General features: G+C 37.5%; 1 protein-coding gene across 1 annotated transcript in view; it reads right to left on the reverse strand.

The window, feature by feature from the left end:
* Positions 1-8,202: 8,202 nt before the first annotated feature.
* STPG2 (sperm tail PG-rich repeat containing 2) overlaps positions 8,203-18,212 on the reverse strand; it is a 276,442-nt gene continuing 266,432 nt past the window's right edge. The window contains exon 11 of the mRNA XM_060098032.1: positions 8,203-8,330. Within this exon, the coding sequence (XP_059954015.1) occupies positions 8,203-8,330 (128 nt within the window). The remainder of the gene's footprint in view (positions 8,331-18,212) is intronic.

Consider the following 18,212-nt stretch of genomic DNA (forward strand, 5'->3'; position numbering starts at 1 on the left):
TACAGGAGATATATATATGTGTATACACGCACACGCACACACAATGGAACATTAATAGCCATAAAAAAAGAATGAAATTTTGCCATTTGCAACAACATGGATGGACGGGGAGGATATTATGCTAAGTAAAATAAGTCATACAGAAAAAGACAAATACTGTATGATACCACTTATATGTGAAATCTAAAAAAATACAAAAACTATAGAACATAACAAAAAAGAAACAGATTCACAGATAAAAGAAACAAACTAGTGGTAGCCAGAGGGGAGAGGGAAGGAGGGAGGGGCAAAATAGGGGTCAGGGATTAGACGTACAAACTATTATGTATAAAATAAGCTACAAGGAGAGGAACCAAGATGGCGGAGTAGAAGGACGTGCTCTCACTCCCTCTTGTGAGAACACCAGAATCACAATTAGCTGCTGGACAATCATCGACAGGAAAACACCGGAACTCACCAAAAAAGATACCCCACATCCAAAGACAAAGAAGAAGCCACAATGAGATGGTACGAGGGGCACAATCACAGTAAAATCAAAACCCATAAATGCTGAGTGGGTGACTCACAGACTGGAGAACACTTAGACCACAGAAGTCCACCCACTGGAGTGAAGGTTCTGAGCCCCATATCAGGCTTCCCAAGCTGGGGGTCCGGCAACAGGAGGAGGAATTCCTAGAGAATCAGACTTTGAAGCCTAGTGGGAATTGACTGGAGGACTTCAAAAGGACTGGGGTAAACAGAGACTCCACTCTTGGAGGGCACCCACAAAACAGTGTGCGCACCAGGACCCAGGGGAAGTAGCAGTGACCCCAGGGGAGACTGAACCAGACCTACATGCTAGTGTTGGAGGGTCTCCTGAAGAGGTGTGGTGGGGGGGGGCTTTGGCTCACCGTGGGGACAAGGACACTGGCAGCAGAAGTTCTGGGAAGTACTCCTTGGCGTGAGCCCTCCCAGAGTATGTCATTAGCCCAACCAAAGAGCCCAGGTAGGCTCCAGTGTTGGGTTGCCTCAGGCCAAACAAACAACAGGGAGGGAACCCAGCCCCTCCCATCAACAGTCAAGTGGATTAAACTTTTACTGAGTTCTGTCCAAAAGAGAAACAGTCAGCTCTACCCACCACCAGTCCCTCCCATTAAGCCTCTTAGACAGCCTCATCCACCAGAGGGCAGACAGCAAAAGCAAGAAGAAATACAATCCTGCAGCCTGTGGAACAAAAACCACATTCACAGAAAGACAGACAAGGTGAAAACCCAGAGGGCTATGTACCAGATGAAGGAACAAGATAAAACCCCAGAGAAACAACTAAATGAAGTGGAGATAGGGAAACTTGCAGAAAAAGAATTCAGAATAATGGGAGTGAAAATGATCCAGGACCTCGGAAAAAGAATGGAGGCAAAGATTGAGAAGATGCAAGAAATGTTTAACAAAGACCTAGAAGAATTAAAGAACAAACAAACAGAGATGAACAAAACAATAACTGAAATAAAAACTACACTAGGAGGAATCAATAGCAGAATAACTGGGGCAGAAGAACGGATAAGTGACCTGGAAGACAATATGTGGGAATTCACTGCTGTGGAACAGAATAAAGAAAAAAGAATGAAAAGAAATGAAAACAGCCTAAGAGACCACTGGAACAATATTAAACACAACAACATTCTCATTATAGGGGTCCCAGAAGAAGTGAGAGAGAAAGGACCCGAGAAAATATTTGAAGAGATTATAGTCAAACAATTCTCTAACATGGGAAAGGAAATAGCCACCCAAGTACAGGAAGCACAGCGAGTCCCATACAGGATAAACACAAGGAGAAACACGCCAAGACACATAGTAATCAAATTCGCAAAAACTAAAGACAAAGAAAAATTATCCAAACCAGCAAGAGAAATATGAAAAATAACATACAAGGAACTCCTATAGGGTTAACAGCTGATTTCTCAGCAGAAACTCTACAAGCCAGAAGGGAGTGCCATGATATACTTAAAGTGATGAAAGGGAAGAACCTACAACCAAGATTACTCTACCCGGCAAGGATCTCATTCAGATTCGATGGAGAAATCAAAAGCTTTACAGACAAGCAAAAGCTAAGAGAATTCAGCACCATCAAACCAGCTCTCCAGCAAATGCTAAAGGAACTTCTCTAAGTGGGAAATGCAAGAGAAGAAAAGGATCTACAAAAACAAACTGAAAACAATTAAGAATATGGTCATAGGAACATACATATCAATAATTACCTTAAACATGAATGGGTTAAATGCTCCAACCAAAAGACACAGGCTTGCTGAAAGGATACAAAAACAAGATCCATATATATGCTGTCTACAAGAGACTCACTTCAGACCTAGGGACACATAGAGACTGAAAGTGAGGGGATGGAAAAAGATATTCCATGCAAATGGAAATCAAAAGAAAGCTGGAGTAGCAATACTCATATCAGATAAAATAGATTTTAAAATAAAGAATGTTACAAGAGACAAGGAAGGACACTACATAATGATCAAGGGATCAACCCAAGAAGAAGATATAACAATTATAAATAGATGTGCACCCAATATAGGAGCACCTCAATACATAAGGCAACTGCTAACAGCTATAAAAGAGGAAATCGACAGTAACACAATAATACTTGGGGATTTTAACCCCTCACTTACACCAATGACAGATCATCCAAAATGAAAATAAATAAGGAAACAGAAGCTTTAAATGACACAATGGACCAGATAGACTTAATTGATATTTATAGGACATTCCATCCAAAAACAGCAGATTACACTTTCTTCTCAAGTGCACACGGAATATTCTCCAGGATACATCACAGCTTGAGTGACAAATCAAGCCTCAGTAAATTTAAGAAAATTGAAATCATATCAAGCATCTTTTCTGACCACAATGCTATGAGATTAGAAATGAATTACAGAGAAAAAAACCTTAAAAACGCAAAGACATGGAGGCTAAACAATACGTTACTAAATAACCAAGGGATCACTGAAGAAATCAAAGAGGAAATCAAAAAATACCTAGAGACAAATGACAATGAAAACATGACAATCCAAAACCTATGGGATGCAGCAAGAGCAGTTCTAAGAGGGAAGTTTATAGCTATACAAGCCTACCTCAAGAAATAAGAAAAATCTCAAGTAAACAATCTAACTTTACACCTAAAGGAACTAGAGAAAGAACAAAGAAAACCCAAAGTTAGCAGAGGAAACAGATCATAAAGATCAGAGCAGAAATAAATGCAACAGAAACAAAGAAAACAATAGCAAAGATCAATAAAAATAAAAGCTGGTTCTTTGAGAAGATAAACAAAATTGATAAACCATTAGCCAGACTCATCAGAAAAAAGAGTGAGTGGATTCAAATCAATAAAATTAGAAATGAAAAAGGAGAAGTTACAACAGACACCGCAGAAATAAAAAACATCCTAAGAGACTACTACAAGCAACTTTATGCTAATAAAATGGATAACCTGGAAGAAATGGACAAATTCTTAGAAAGGTATAACCTTCCAAGGCTGAACCAAGAAGAAACAGAAAATATGAACACACAAATCACAAGTGGTGAAATTGAAACTGTGATTAAAATCTTCCAACAGGGCTTCACTGGTGGTGCAGTGGTTGGGAGTCCGCCTGCTGATGCAGTGGACACGGGTTTGTGCCCCGGTCCAGGAGGATACCACGTGCCATGGAGCATCTGGGTCCGTGAGCAATGGCTGCTGAGCCTGCAGGTCCGGAGCCTGTGCTCCACAGCGGGAGAGGCCACGACATTGAGAGGCCTGGGTACCGAAAAAAAAAACCCAAAAAAACAAAAGAAAAATCATCAAACAAACAAAAGTCCAGGACCAGATGGCTTCACAGGTGAATTCTAGCAAATATTTAGAGAAGAGCTAACATCCATCCTTCTCAAACTCTTCCAAAAAATTGCAGAGGAAGTAACAATCCCAAACTCGTTCTATGAGGCCACCATCACCCTGATTCCAAAGCCAGACAAAGATACTACAAAAAAAGAAAATTAGAGACCAATATCACTGATGAATATAGATGCAAAAATCCTCAACAAAACACTAGCAAACAGAATCCAACTGGACATTAAAAGGATCATACACCATGATCAAGTGGGATTTATCCCAGGGATGCAAGGATTCTTCAATATATGAAAATTAATTAATGTGATACACCATATTGACAAATTGAAGAAGAAAAACCATATGATCATCTCAGTAGATGCAGAAAAAGCTTTTGACAAAATTCAACACCCATTTATGATAAAAACTCTCCAGAAAGTGGGCATAGAGGGAACCTACCTCAACATAATAAAGGCCATATATGACAAACCCAGAGCAAACATCATTGTCAATGGTGAAAACCTGAAAGCATTTCCTCTAAGATCAGGAATGAGACAAGGATGTCCACTCTCACCACTATTATTCAACATAGTTTTGGAAGTCCTAGCCACGGCAATCAGAGAATAAAAAGAAATAAAAGGAATATAAATTGGAAAAGAAGAAGTAAAACTGTCACTGCTTGCAGATGACATGATACTATACATAGAGAATCTTAAAAATGCCACCAGAAAACTACTAGAGCTAATGAATGAATCTGGTAAAGTTGCAGGATACAAAATTAATGCACAGAAATCTCTTGCATTCCTATACACTAATGATAATAAATCTGAAATAGAACTTAAGGAAACACTCCCATTTACCACTGCAACAAAAAGAATTAAATACCTAGGAATAAACCTAACTAGGGAAACAAAAGACCTGTATGCAGAAACTATAAGACACTGATGAAAGAAATTAAAGATGATACCAACAGATGGAGAGATATACCATGTTTTTGGATTGGAAGAATCAATACTGTGAAAATGACTATACTACCCAAAGCAATCTACAGATTCAGTGCAATCCCTATCAAATTACCAATGGCATTTTTTACGGAACTAGAACAAATCATCTAAAAATTTGTATGGAGACACAAAAGACCCTGAATAGCCAAAGCAGACTTGAAGGAAAAAAACGGAGCTGGAGGAATCAGACTCCCTGACTTCAGACTATACTACAAAGCTACAGTAATCAAGACAATATGGTACTGGCACAAAAACAGAAGCATATATCAATGGAACAAGATAGAAAGCCCAGAGATAAACCTACGCCCCTGTGGTCTAGTAATCTATGACAAAGGAGGCAAGGATATACAATGGAGGAAAGACAGTCTCTTCAATAAGTGGTGCTGGGAAAACTGGACAGCTTCATGTAAAAGAATGAAATTAGAACACTGCCTAACACCATACACAAAAATAAACTCAAAATGGATTAGAGACCTAAATGGAAGACTGGACACTATAAAACTCTTAGAAGAAAACATAGGAAGAACACTCTTTGACATAAATCACAGCAAGATCTTTTTTGATCCACCTTCTAGAGTAATGGAAATAAAAACAAAAATAAACAAATGGGACCTAATGACTCTCCAAAGCTTTTGCACAGTAAAGGAAACCATAAACAAGATGAAAAGACAACCTTCACAATGGGAGAAAATATTTGCAAATGAATCAATGGACAAAGGATTAATCTCTAAAATATATAAATAGCTAATGCAACTCAATATTAAAGAAACAAACAACCCAATCCAAAAATGGGCAGAAGACCTAAATAGACATTTCTCCAAAGAAGATATATAGGTGGCCAAGAAGCACATGAACAGCTGGTCAACATCACTAGAGAAATGCAAACTGAAACTATCGATACAATGAGGTACCACCTCACACCAGTCAGAATGGCCATCATCAAAAAATCTACAAACAATAAATGCTGGAGAGGGTGTAGAGAAAATTGAACCCTCTTGCACTGTCAGTGGGAATGTAAATTGATACAGCCACTATGGAGAACAGTATAGAGGTTCCTTTAAAAACTAAAAATAGAACTACCATATGAGCCAGCAATCCCACTACTGGGCATATATCCTGAGAAAACCGTAATTTAAAACAGTCATGTACCACACTCTTCATGGTAGCTGTATTTACAATAGCCAGGACATGGAAGCAACCTAAGTGTCCATTGATAGATGAATGGATAAAGAAGATGTGGCACATATACACAATCGAGTATTACTCAGCCATAAAAAGAAATGGAATTGAATTATTTGTAGTGAGGTGGATGGATCTGGAGACTGTCATACAGAGTGAAGTAAGTCAGAAAGAGAAAAACAAATACCGTATGCTAACACATATTTATGGAATCTAAAACCAAAAAACGGTTCTTAAGAACCAAGGGCAGGACAGGAATAAAGACACAGATGTAGAGAATGGACTTGAGGACACAGAGAGGGGCAAGGGTAAGCTGGGATGAAGTGAGAGTGTGGCATGGACACATATACACTACCAAATGTAAAATAGATAGCTAGTGGGAAGCAGCTGCATAGCACAGGGAGATCAGCTTGGTGCTCTGTGACCACCTAGAGGGGTGGGATAGGAAGGGTGGTAGGGTGACGGAAGAGGGAGGAGATATGGGGATATATGTATATGTATAGCTGAATCACTTTGTTGTAAAGCAGAAACAAACACACCATTGTAAAGCTATTATCCTCCAATAAAGATGTTAAAAAAAAAGAAGTAACTTTTCCTTTCAAGAAGAAAAATTATGAAAGAAAATTATTTGTTCAAAAAATTAACAGAAACAAGTGGTTTGGAAAGACAAAAAATTACAGACAGTCCTCAATAGAAAATTAACCTTCTACTGCAGTATTATACCTAGTATATAATATATGGATATAATAGTTTGACATTTTAGGCATTACCTTAATTAAACCTCATTATTAAATCCACAAATGTTTTTTTCTGACACAGAAAATAATATTCCACAATAAATGACTGAGGAAGTATAAATATAAATCATAAAATCTTACTGAAAGAAAAAGCAATAGCATCTTCAAATACTAGGAATACTAGTGGGTACATCTTCTATGACAAATGTAGCACAAAATGAAAAAGTATAACATCAGATTTACTGGCACTTATCATTTGTTGACACCATTAAAACCAGTTTTAAAAAGGAGTGCGGAAGCAATCAGTTAAAGATTTTCTATGATTTAATATGATCAAATGAACATCTATAATATCTAACTTATTAAGACTAATAGTTTACTGATCAATACTTGCTTAAAGACCTTTCCTCATTGTACCCAACAATCAAGAGTAAATATGTCATAAACTTTGCCAAATCTCTATCAGTTCCCAATTTGCAAGACTTGCCTTACATTACAGAGCCAAGGCCCTAAAACACTGTATATATATAATGTATCCTCCCTTGACTTTCACCTTCTGAACTACAATTAAGACTCTGTCTAGCAGATTTTCCCTTTGTGAAGTAAGTCTTATAAAATTAGATTTTCTTATCAGTAGAAAGTAACAGTGATATTTTGGGGGAATCAACAGCCAACAAGTAAAATAACAAGTCTTTCATTATTCATTTGATTTTTTTTCTTTCTTTTCTGATATTATATTATAAATGTGCTTCTGACAGAATGCTGAAAAATTCTTTGGATTATGACATTTTGAATAAGTAGAAAAACATACATTCAATAAAAATAAATTTGTCATTAACTAACCCAAATAAGAACATTCATTATGGTTTGCACTCTTAATTGCTATCAGCCAATGGGAAAACCTTTTCACACCAAATGGGGAATAAAAGCCTAGAGTGAACACAAATTCTAAAACCCTGCAGTTTATTTAAAACTCCTCCTTATAATCAGAAGACCCACAGCATAATGAAACATTTATTTATTATGAATCTAAACCACCTCATTTATTAAAAGAAAATAAAAGATCAATACCTGGTTTTATTGGATCCACAGGGCTTTCTTCTTCTGAGCTCTCTAATAAATTCTTGATTTCAATAAACACTTGGAAATTTCTATTTCAATTTTTGTATGTAAACAAGTAAATATTTAGAGTTGCAGGAATATAGAAATTATATATATTTGTGCTGTAGAGGCTATTTATAGATAAATTGTTAAATTATTCTTAAATTCTTAAATAATTCTTTCAGAAATGTCAGAATTTATCTTTAAAAAAGCCTTTCTTAGCCAAAAGATTTTGGTTAGTAATAAGAATAGAACATATGGAAAGGACTTTAATGAAGACATTTCCAGTACTTTCTGGAAATTTTTCCATTCTTGTATTATTATTAAAAGAGAAATATCATTGACAAACCTCATATGTTGCTGGACCAGGAGTAATCTCTTTGGAATCTTTAAAACGCTTTGATGCTTTAACAAATAAGGGTATGGAGCAAGATTTCTTTAAAACAGGATTGTATGTTGCAGGCCCTAAGAGAAAACAAATGTAAAAATAATAAAGCACGTTTTAAATTATTGATTTTGGTCACATGTATATTATTCTTAGATTTGTTATCTTAACATTGATATTTAGCATCACTCTTGAACCCATCCTTTTGAATGCTTAAAGTCATTCAGTTCAGGGATTTGAAACATGATAAGCATAAAACACAAGCATACCTCATTTTATTGCACTTCACTTTATTGCACTTTTCAGATACTGTGCTTTTTACAAATTCAAGGTTTGTAGCAACCCTGCTTCTAGCAAGCCTATCAGCACCAATTTTCTAATAGCATTTGTTCACGTAATTCTCACAATATTTCAAACTTTTTCATTATTAAAATTATATCTGTTATGGTAATATATAATCAGTGATCTTTGATATTACTATTGTAATTGTTTTGGGGTAGCACAAACTGTGCCCATGTAAGATAGCAAACTTAATTCATAAGTGTTGTGTGTGTTCTGATTGTTTCCCCATCCCTCTCTCTGTCCTTGGGTCTCTCTATTCCCTGAGACACAACAATATTGAAATTAGGCCAAGTAGTACCCCTGCCATGGGGCACTAGAAATCAAATGCTAGAAATGATTGAACTTACTGAGGAAGGCATGTCAAAACCTGAGATAGGTCAAAGGCTAGGCCTCTTGCACTAAATATTAGTCAGCCAAGTTGTAAATGCAAAGGAAAAGTTCTTGAAGGAAATTAAAAGTGCTCTTCCAGTGAACACATGAATAATAAGAAAGCAAAACAGCTTTAATTCTGATATGGAGAAAGTTTTAGTGGTCTGGGTAGAGATCAAACCAGGCACAACATTCCCTTAAGCCAAAGGCTAATACAGAGCAAGGCCCTAACTCTCTTCAATTTTGTGAAGGCTGAGAGAGGTGAGGAAGCTATAGATGAAAAGTTTGAAGCTAGCAGATGCTGGTTTAAGTAAAGACGCCATCTCCATAACATAAAAGTGCAAGGTGAAGGAACAAGTGCTGACATAGAAGCTGCAGCAAGTTATCCAGAAGATCTAGCTGTGATAATTAATGAAGGTGGCTACACTAAACAACAGATTTTCACTGTAGACAAAATAGCCCTCTTTTGGAAGAAGATACCATCGAGGACTTTCATGTTGGGATGGCCAGAAGTTTCGTTTGTTTTTTTTCCATAAGATGGCTCTAGTAGCACTTAGTTGTCTTTAACTTCATTCAAAACAATCTTGTTAGACTGTATGTGACAGCTGTCATATCAGCGTGCATTTAAAAAAGACATCAAAATTGGTGAATTTTTCTGTAGCCATTTTAATATTGAAGATGGAAGGAAAAAAGCAACATTTTTGGCATATTATGCTTTATTATTTCAAGAAAGGTAAAAACGCAACTGAAACGCAAAAAAAATGATTTGTGCAGTGTATGAAAAAGGTGCTGTGACTGACTGAACTTGTCAAAAGTGGTTTGTGAAGCTTCGGGCTGGAGATTTCTCGCTGGATGATGCTCCAGTTAGGTAGACCAGTTGAAGCTGATAGCAATGAAATTGAGACATTAATTGAGAACAATCAATGTTATACCATGTGGAAGACAGCCGACATACTCAAAATATCCAAATCAAGTGTTGAAAACCATTTGCACCAGCTTGGTTATATTAATCACTTATGATGTTTGGTTTCCACATAAGTTAAGCGAAAAAACCCTTCTTGACCATATTTCCACATGCGATTCTCTACTCAAACGCAATGAAAATGTTCCATTCTTAAAACAAATTGTGACAGGCGATGAAAAGTGGATGCTGTACATTAATGTGGAACGGAAGAGATTGTGGGGCAAGTGAAATGAACACCACCAACCACACCAAAGGCTGGTCTTCATCCAAAGAAGGTGATATTGTGTATATGGTGGGATTGGAAGGGAGTCCTCTATTAGGAGTGCCTTCCAGAAAATCAAATGATTAATTCCAACAAGTACGGCTCCCAGTTAGACCAACGGAAAGCAGCACTTGACAAAAAGTGTCCAGAATTAGTCAACAGAAAACGCATAATCTTCCATCAGGATCACACAAGACCACATGTTTCTTTGATGACCAGGCAAAAACTGTTACAGCTTGGCTGGGAAGTTCTGATTCATCCACCATATTCACCAGACATTTCACCTTTGGATTTCCACTTATTTTGGTCTTTACAAACTTCTCTTAATGGAAAAAATTTCAATTCCCTGGAAGACTGTAAAAGGCACCTGGAACAGTTCTTTGCTCAAAAAGATAAAAAGTTTTGCAAAGATGGAATTATGAAGTTGCCTGAAAAATGGCAGAAGGTAGTGGAACAAAAGGGCAGATATGTTGGTCAATACAGTTCTTGGTGAAAATGAAAAATGTGTCTTTTATTTTTACTTAAAAACTGAAGGCACTTTTTGGCCAACTCAATAGCTAGTGAGGAGAAGTCAATGCCTGGCTTCAAAGCTTCAAGGACAGGCTGACTCTCTTTGTAGGGGCTAATTACCTGGTGACTTTAAGTTGAACCCAATACTCATTTACCATTCCAAAAATCCTAGGGCCTTTAAGAATTATGCTATATCTATTCTGCCTGTGCTCTATAAATGGAATAACAAAGCCTGGATGATGGCCCATCTGTTAACAACATGGTTTGCTGAATATTTTAAGCCGACTGCTGAGACCTACTGTTCAGAAAAAAAGATTCCTTTCAAAATATTACTGCACATTGACAATGTACCTAGTCACCCAAGAGCTCTGATGGAGATGTGCAATGAGATTAATGATGTTTTTATGGCTGCCAACACAACATCCATTCTGCAGCCCACAGATCAAGGAGTCAGTTTGACTTTCAAGTCTTTCAAGTCTTATTTAATAAATATATTTTGGGAGTTTTCTGGCAGTCCAGTGGTTAGGACTCTATGCTTCCACTGCAGAGGGGACCAAGTCTGACCCCTGGTCTCCTGGTTAGGGAACTAAGATCCTGCAAGACACATGGTGCAGTCAAAATATAAATATATACTTCAAAAGGATCTAGCTGCCACAGAGAGTGATTCATCTGACAGATGTGGGCAAGCTCAATTAAAAGCCTTCTGGAAAGTGTTCATCATTCTAGATGCCATTAAGAATATTTGTAAAAAAAAAAAAAGAATATTTGTAATTCATGGGAAGAGGTGAAAATATCAACCTTAACAGGAGTTTGGAAGAAGTTGAATGACTGAGGGATTCAAGACTCAGTGGAGGAAGAAACCACAGATGTGGAAATAGTAAGAGGACTAAAATTAGAAATGGAGTCTGAAGATGACTGAATTGTTGCAGTCTCATGGTAAACCTTTAATGGATGAGGAGTTGCTTCTAATGGTTGAGCAAAGAAAGTGGTTTCTTGAGATAGAATCTACTCCTGGTGAAGATGTTATGAAGACTGTTGAAATTTTGATAAGAAAGGATTTAGAATATTACATAAAGTTAGTTGACAAAGCAGCAGCAGGGTTTGAGAGGAATGACTCCAATTTTGAAAGAAGTTCTATGGTGGGTAAAATGCTACCAAACAGCATGCATGCTATAGGAAGAGTCAATTGATGCAACAAATTTCATTGTTGCCTTATTTGAAGAAATTGCCACAGCCACCTAGCTCTTCAGCAACCACCACCCTGATCAGTCAGTAGGCAACATCAAAGGAAGACACTATACCAACTACCAACAAAAAGAGTATGACTTGCTGAAGGCTCAAAAGATGTTTAGCATCTTTTAGCAATAAAGTATTTTTAAATTAAGGTATGTGCATTTTTTAGACATAACGTTATTGCACATTTAATAGACTACAGTACAGTGTAAACATAACTTTTATATGCACTGGGAAACCAAAAAATTTCTGTGACTCCCGTTATTGGGATATGTTCTTTATTGTGGTGGTCTGGAATCAAACCTGAAATATCTCCAAGATACACCTGCAAGGACCTCTGTGTATGTAATAATTAAATTCAAATCAGAAGTAATTTCCAAAAAAAGAAAACAGTACCCCCTCAAAATATATCTACATAGTGAAAAAAGATACCCAACTCTTTTATTCCTACATATTCATTCACATGTTCAGTGAAGAGGTGATGACTGAACTGCATTGGGTATATGAATAAGATTTAAAGAAGCAGAAAGGTGGTCTAACAGCATTCTGGGCACTAAACATGACAGATGTCAAGGCACAAATTTACATGGAAAAAGTTTTATGTAGCAAACAGATTGGTTAAATGGAACAGGGCTTAAATCCTAAATAAAGATTTTGAACTAGAGGCCATAGGTTTCAAATTGTATTCTAAAATGTACCAGAAATTCTAAAGAACTGCCCAGGGTACAATGTGTAGGTAAAGCCTAAATACAAGAGGCCTTAAATATTTTCAGCCAAAACAACTACAGATTTACTGTTTTATTTGTTTGGGTCCCATACAAGATTTTATTTAACTGAAGTTGTTTAGTAATTTTTTTTAAAGGCTTTTGAAAACCACTTCCACAGTCTAGTTCTTGAAGGTTTTTGACTAAAGGAAATTTATGAAGAAAGAGATAGTTTAAGAAATAAACTCTGGCAGTAGTTCACAAGATGAAATGACTGGAAGATGGGCTGTTTCAGGGTCCCTAACAAGGAGTTCACTAACATTGATAATGGAAAGGAAGAACAACTCAGAATATTTTCTAAGAAATGTAATAAATATTTAGTATGTACAGTGATTAGAAGAAAATAAAAATGAAAAGTGGCTATGAAAAACGTAATACTATGATGGAAATAAAGAAACATAGAAAAATAGGAGGAGAGGAATATCTTGTGCTTGATTTTGAACCAATTATGTTTGAAAAGATGCAGAATATCCAAATAGAAGTGTCTAGAGGACAATCGTAGATATATAACTGAAGCTCATGAGGAAGCTTGCCTGGAGAAAAAGAATGGAGTTATTCATGCAGAGGCAATAGTTGAGGTTTCTCTAAATGAAAGATCACAGAGAGAGAAAAACTAAATAACTAAGGACTGGACCTTGGGGGACTGAACATAGAGAGGGAGGAGAAGAGTCAAAGAACGAAATAGTCTAGTTAATAAATCTAGTTACTACAACATATAGACAGTAAATAGGGAGAGGTTATTTCTTTCCCCATTTGCATATTAACCAATACTCATTTTGAGTGTCTATCACATGCCATGCCTCACATATGAACAGTGTTAGAGGTCTACTATATCAAATATTTCAAGTGGAGACTTATAGGGAGGTCACTGTAGAGCATATAGGATGTAACTTTAGAAGAGTGGTGATGAATGAAACTAAATTAGAGGGCATTTAAAAGACACTGTGGGAGAGGAAATAAAAACTAGGAGCATAGAATATTGACAATGAATATAAACAGTGAAATACCAGAGTAGACATAAAGATATTAATAGGGAGGAGACCTTCAAGATGGCGGAAGAGTAAGACGCAGAGACCACTTTCCTCCCCACAAATACATCAGAAATACATCTATATGTGGAGCAACTCCTACAGAACACCTACTGAATGCTGTCAGAAGACCTCAGACCTCCCAAAAGGTGAGGAACTCCCCACGTAACTGGGTAGGGGAAAAGTAAGAAAACAGAGACAAAAGAATACAGATAGGGCCTGCACCTCTGGGAGGGAGCTTTGAAGATGGAAAGGTTTCCACACACTAGGAGCCCCTTCACTGATGGAGATGGGCGGTGGGGGGGGATGCTTCAGAGCCATGGAGGAGAGCGCAGCAACAGGGGTGTGGAGGGCAAAGCGGAGAGATTCCCGCACAGAGGGTCGGTGCATACCGGCACTCACCAGCCCGAGAGGCTTGTCTGCTCACCCACCAGGGCGAACAGGGGTTGGGAGCTGAGGCTCAGGCTTCAGAGGTCGGATCCCAAGGAGAGGACTGGGGTTGGCTGCGTGAACACAGCCTGAAGGGGGCTAGTGCGCCACAGCTAGCTGGGAGAGAGTCTGGGGAAAAGTTTGGACCTGCCTAAGAATCAAGAGACCATTGTTTCGGGGTGCATGAAGAGAGGGGATTCAGAGAACCACCTAAACCAGCTCCAGAGATGGGCATGAGCCGCAGCTATCAGCACGGACCCCAGACATAGGCGTGAAACATTAAGGCTGCTGCTGCCACCACCAAGAAGCCTGTGTCCAAGCACAGGTCACTACCCACACATCCCCTGCCGGGAGCCTGTGTAGCCTGCCACTGCCAGGGACCCATGATCCAGGGACACTTCCCCAGGAGAACATACAGTGCACCTCAGGCTGGTGCACTGGCCTCTGCTGCTGCAGGCTCGCCCTGCATTCCGTACCCCTCCCTCCCCCCAGCCTGAGTGAGCCAGAGCCCCCTGATCAGCTGCTACTTTAACCCTGTCCTGTTTGGGCAGGAACAGATGCTCTCAGGTGACCTACATGCAGAGGCGGGGCCAATCCAAAGCTGAACACGAGGAACAGTGCAAATAAAGAAAAGAAAGGGAAATTTCTCCCAGAAGCCTCAGGAGCAGCAGATTAAATCTCCACAATCAACTTGATGTACCATGCATCTCTGGAATACTTGAATAGACAACAAATAATCCCACATTGAGAAGGTGGACATTGGGAGCAATGATATATATATATATATATATATATATATATATATATATTTTTTTTTTTTTCCCCTTTCCCTTTTGGTGAGTGTGCATGTGTATCTTTCTGTTTGTGATTTTGTCTGTATAGCTTTGCTTTTACCATTTGTCCTACGGTTCTGTCTGTCCATTTTTTTGTTTGTTTTTTGTTCTTTTTTTTAATATAGTTTTTAGCATTTATTATCATTGGTGGATTTGTTTTTTGGTACCGTTGCTCTCTTCTTCATTTCTTACTTTCCTTGCTTTTATTACTTTTTAATTTTTTTTCATGTTAAATAATTATTTTTAATTTTTTTATTTTCATAACTTTATTTTATATTTTTACTTTCTTTCTTTCTTTTTTTCTCCCTTTTATTCTTAGCCGTGTGGATAACAGGGTCTTGGTACTCCAGCCAGGTGTCAGGCTTGTTCCTTTAAGGTGGGAGAGCCGAGTTCAGGACATTGGTCCACCAGAGACGTCCCAGCCCCACGTATTACCAAACGGCAAAAATCTCCCAGAGATCTCCATCTCAACACCAAAACACAGCTCCACTCAACGACCAGCAAGCCAGAGTGCTGGAGAGCCACTGCCAAACAACTAGCAAGACAGGAACACAACCCACCCACTAGCACAAAGGCTGACTAAAATCATAATCAGATCACAGACACTGCAAAACACACCACCAGATGTGGTCCTGCCCACCAGAAAAACAGGATCCAGTGTGATCCACCAGAACACAGGCACCAGTACCCTCCATCAGGAAGCCTAAACAACCCACTGAATCAACCTTGGCCACTGGGGCCAGACACCGAAAACAACGGGAAATACAAACATGCAGTCTGTGAAAAGGAGACCCCAAACACAGTAAATTGAGCAAAATGAGAAGACAGACAAACACACAGCAGACAAAGGAGCAAGGTAAAAACCTACCAGACCAAACAAATGAAGAGAAAATAGGCAGTCTACCTGGAAAAGGATTCAGAGCAATGATAGTAAAGATGATACAAAATCTTGGAAATAGAATGGAGAAAATACAAGAAATGTTTAACAAGGACCTACAAAAACTAAAGAGCAAACAAACAATGATGAAAAACACAATAAATGAAATTAAAAATTCTCTAGAAGGAACCAATAGCAGAATAACTGAGGTAGAAAAACGGTTAACTAACCAGGAAAATAAAATAGTGGAAATAAATACTGCACAGCAGAAAAAAGAAAAAAGAATAAAAGAATTGAGGACAGTCTCAGAGACCTCAGGGATAACATTAGATGCACCAACATTTGAATTATAGGGGTCCCAGAGAAGACAAGAAAAAGAAAGGGACTGAGAAAATATATGAAGAGATTATATTGAAAGCTTCCTTAATGTGGGAAAGGAAATAGTCAATCAAGTCCAGGAAGTGCAGAGTCCCATACAGGATAAATCCAAGGAGAAACATGCCAAGACACATATTAATCAAACTATCAAAAATTAAATACAAAGAAAAAATATTATAAGCAGCAAGGGAAAAACAACAAATAATGCACAAGGGAATCCCCATAAGGTTAACAGCTGATCTTTCAGCAGAAACTCAGCAAGCCAGAAAGGAGTGGCAGACACATTTAAAGTGATAAAAGGGAAAAACTTACAACCAAGATTACTCTACCCAGTAAGGATCTCATTCAAATTCTATGGAGAAATTAAAACCTTTACAGACAATCAAAAGTTAAGACATTTCAGCACCACCAAACCAGCTTGACAACAAACGCTAAAGGAAATTCAGTAAGCAGGAAACACAAGAGAAGGAAAAGACCTAAAATAAAAAACAAAACAAAACAATTAAGAAAATGGTAATAGGAACATACATATCGATAATTACCTTGAATGTAAATGGATTAAATGATCCAAGCAAAAGACACAGACTGGCTGAATGGATACAAAATGGATACAAAAACAAGACCCGCATATATTCTCTCTACAAGAGATCCATTTCAGACCTAGAGACACATACAGACTGAAAGTGAGGGGATGGAAAAAGATATACCACACAAATGGAAATCAAAAGAAAGCTGGAGTAGCAATTCTCATATCAGACAAAATAGACCTTAAAACAAAGACTATTACAAGAGAGAAAGAAGGACACCACAAAATGATCAAGAGATAAATCCAAGAAAAAGATGTGACAATTGTAAATATTAATGCACCAAAATACAGGAACACCTCAATACATAAGGCAAATGCGAACAGCCATAAAAAGGGAAACTGACAGCAACACAATCATAGTAGGGGACTTTAACACCCGAATTTCACCAATGAACAGATCATCCAAAATGAAAATAAATAAGGAAACACAAGCTTTAAATGACACTTTAAACAAGATGGACTTAATTGATATTTATAGGACATTCCATCCAAAAACAAGTGAATACACTTTCTTCTCAAGTGCTCATGGAAGATTCTCCAGGATAGACCATATCTTGGGTCACAAATCAAGACTTGGTTAATTTAACAAAATAGAAATCATATCAAGTATCTTTTCTGATCACAATGCTATGAGACTACATATAAATTAAATTACAGGAAAAAACATGTAAAAAATAGAAAGACATGGTGGCTAAACAATACCTACTTAATAACCCAGAGATCACTGAAGAAATCAAAGAGGAAATCAAAAAACACCTAGAAACAAATGACAATGAAAACGCAATGACCCAAAATGTATGTGATGCAGCAAAAGCAGTTCTAAGAGGGAAGTTTATAGCAATACAATCTTACCTCAAGAAACAAGAGACATCTCAAATAAACAACCTAACCTCACATCTAAAGCAATTAGGGAAAGAAGAACAAAAAAACCCCAAGTTAGCAGAAGGAAAGAAATCATAAAGACCAGATCATAAATAAATGAAAAAGAAATGAAGGAAAAGATAGAAAATATAAACAAAACTAAAAGCTGGTTCCTTGAAAAGATAAACAAAATTGATAAACCATTAGCCAGCCTCATCAAGAAAAAAAGGGAGAAGACTCAAATCAATAGAATTAGAAATGAAAAAGAAGTAAAAACTGACAATGCAGAAATACAAAGGATCATGAGAGATTACTACAAGAAACTGTATGCCAATAAAATGGACAAACTGGAAGAAATGGATAAATTCTTAGAAAAGCACAACCTTCCAAGACTGAACCAAGAAAAAATAGAAAATATGAACAGACCAATCACAAGCACTGAAAATGAAACTGTGATTAAAAATCTTCTAACAAACAAAAGCCTAGCACCAGATGGCTTCACAGGCGAATTCTGTCAAACATTTAG

Source organism: Mesoplodon densirostris, chromosome 1, assembly GCF_025265405.1.
Source record: "Mesoplodon densirostris isolate mMesDen1 chromosome 1, mMesDen1 primary haplotype, whole genome shotgun sequence".
NCBI lineage: Eukaryota > Metazoa > Chordata > Mammalia > Artiodactyla > Ziphiidae > Mesoplodon > Mesoplodon densirostris.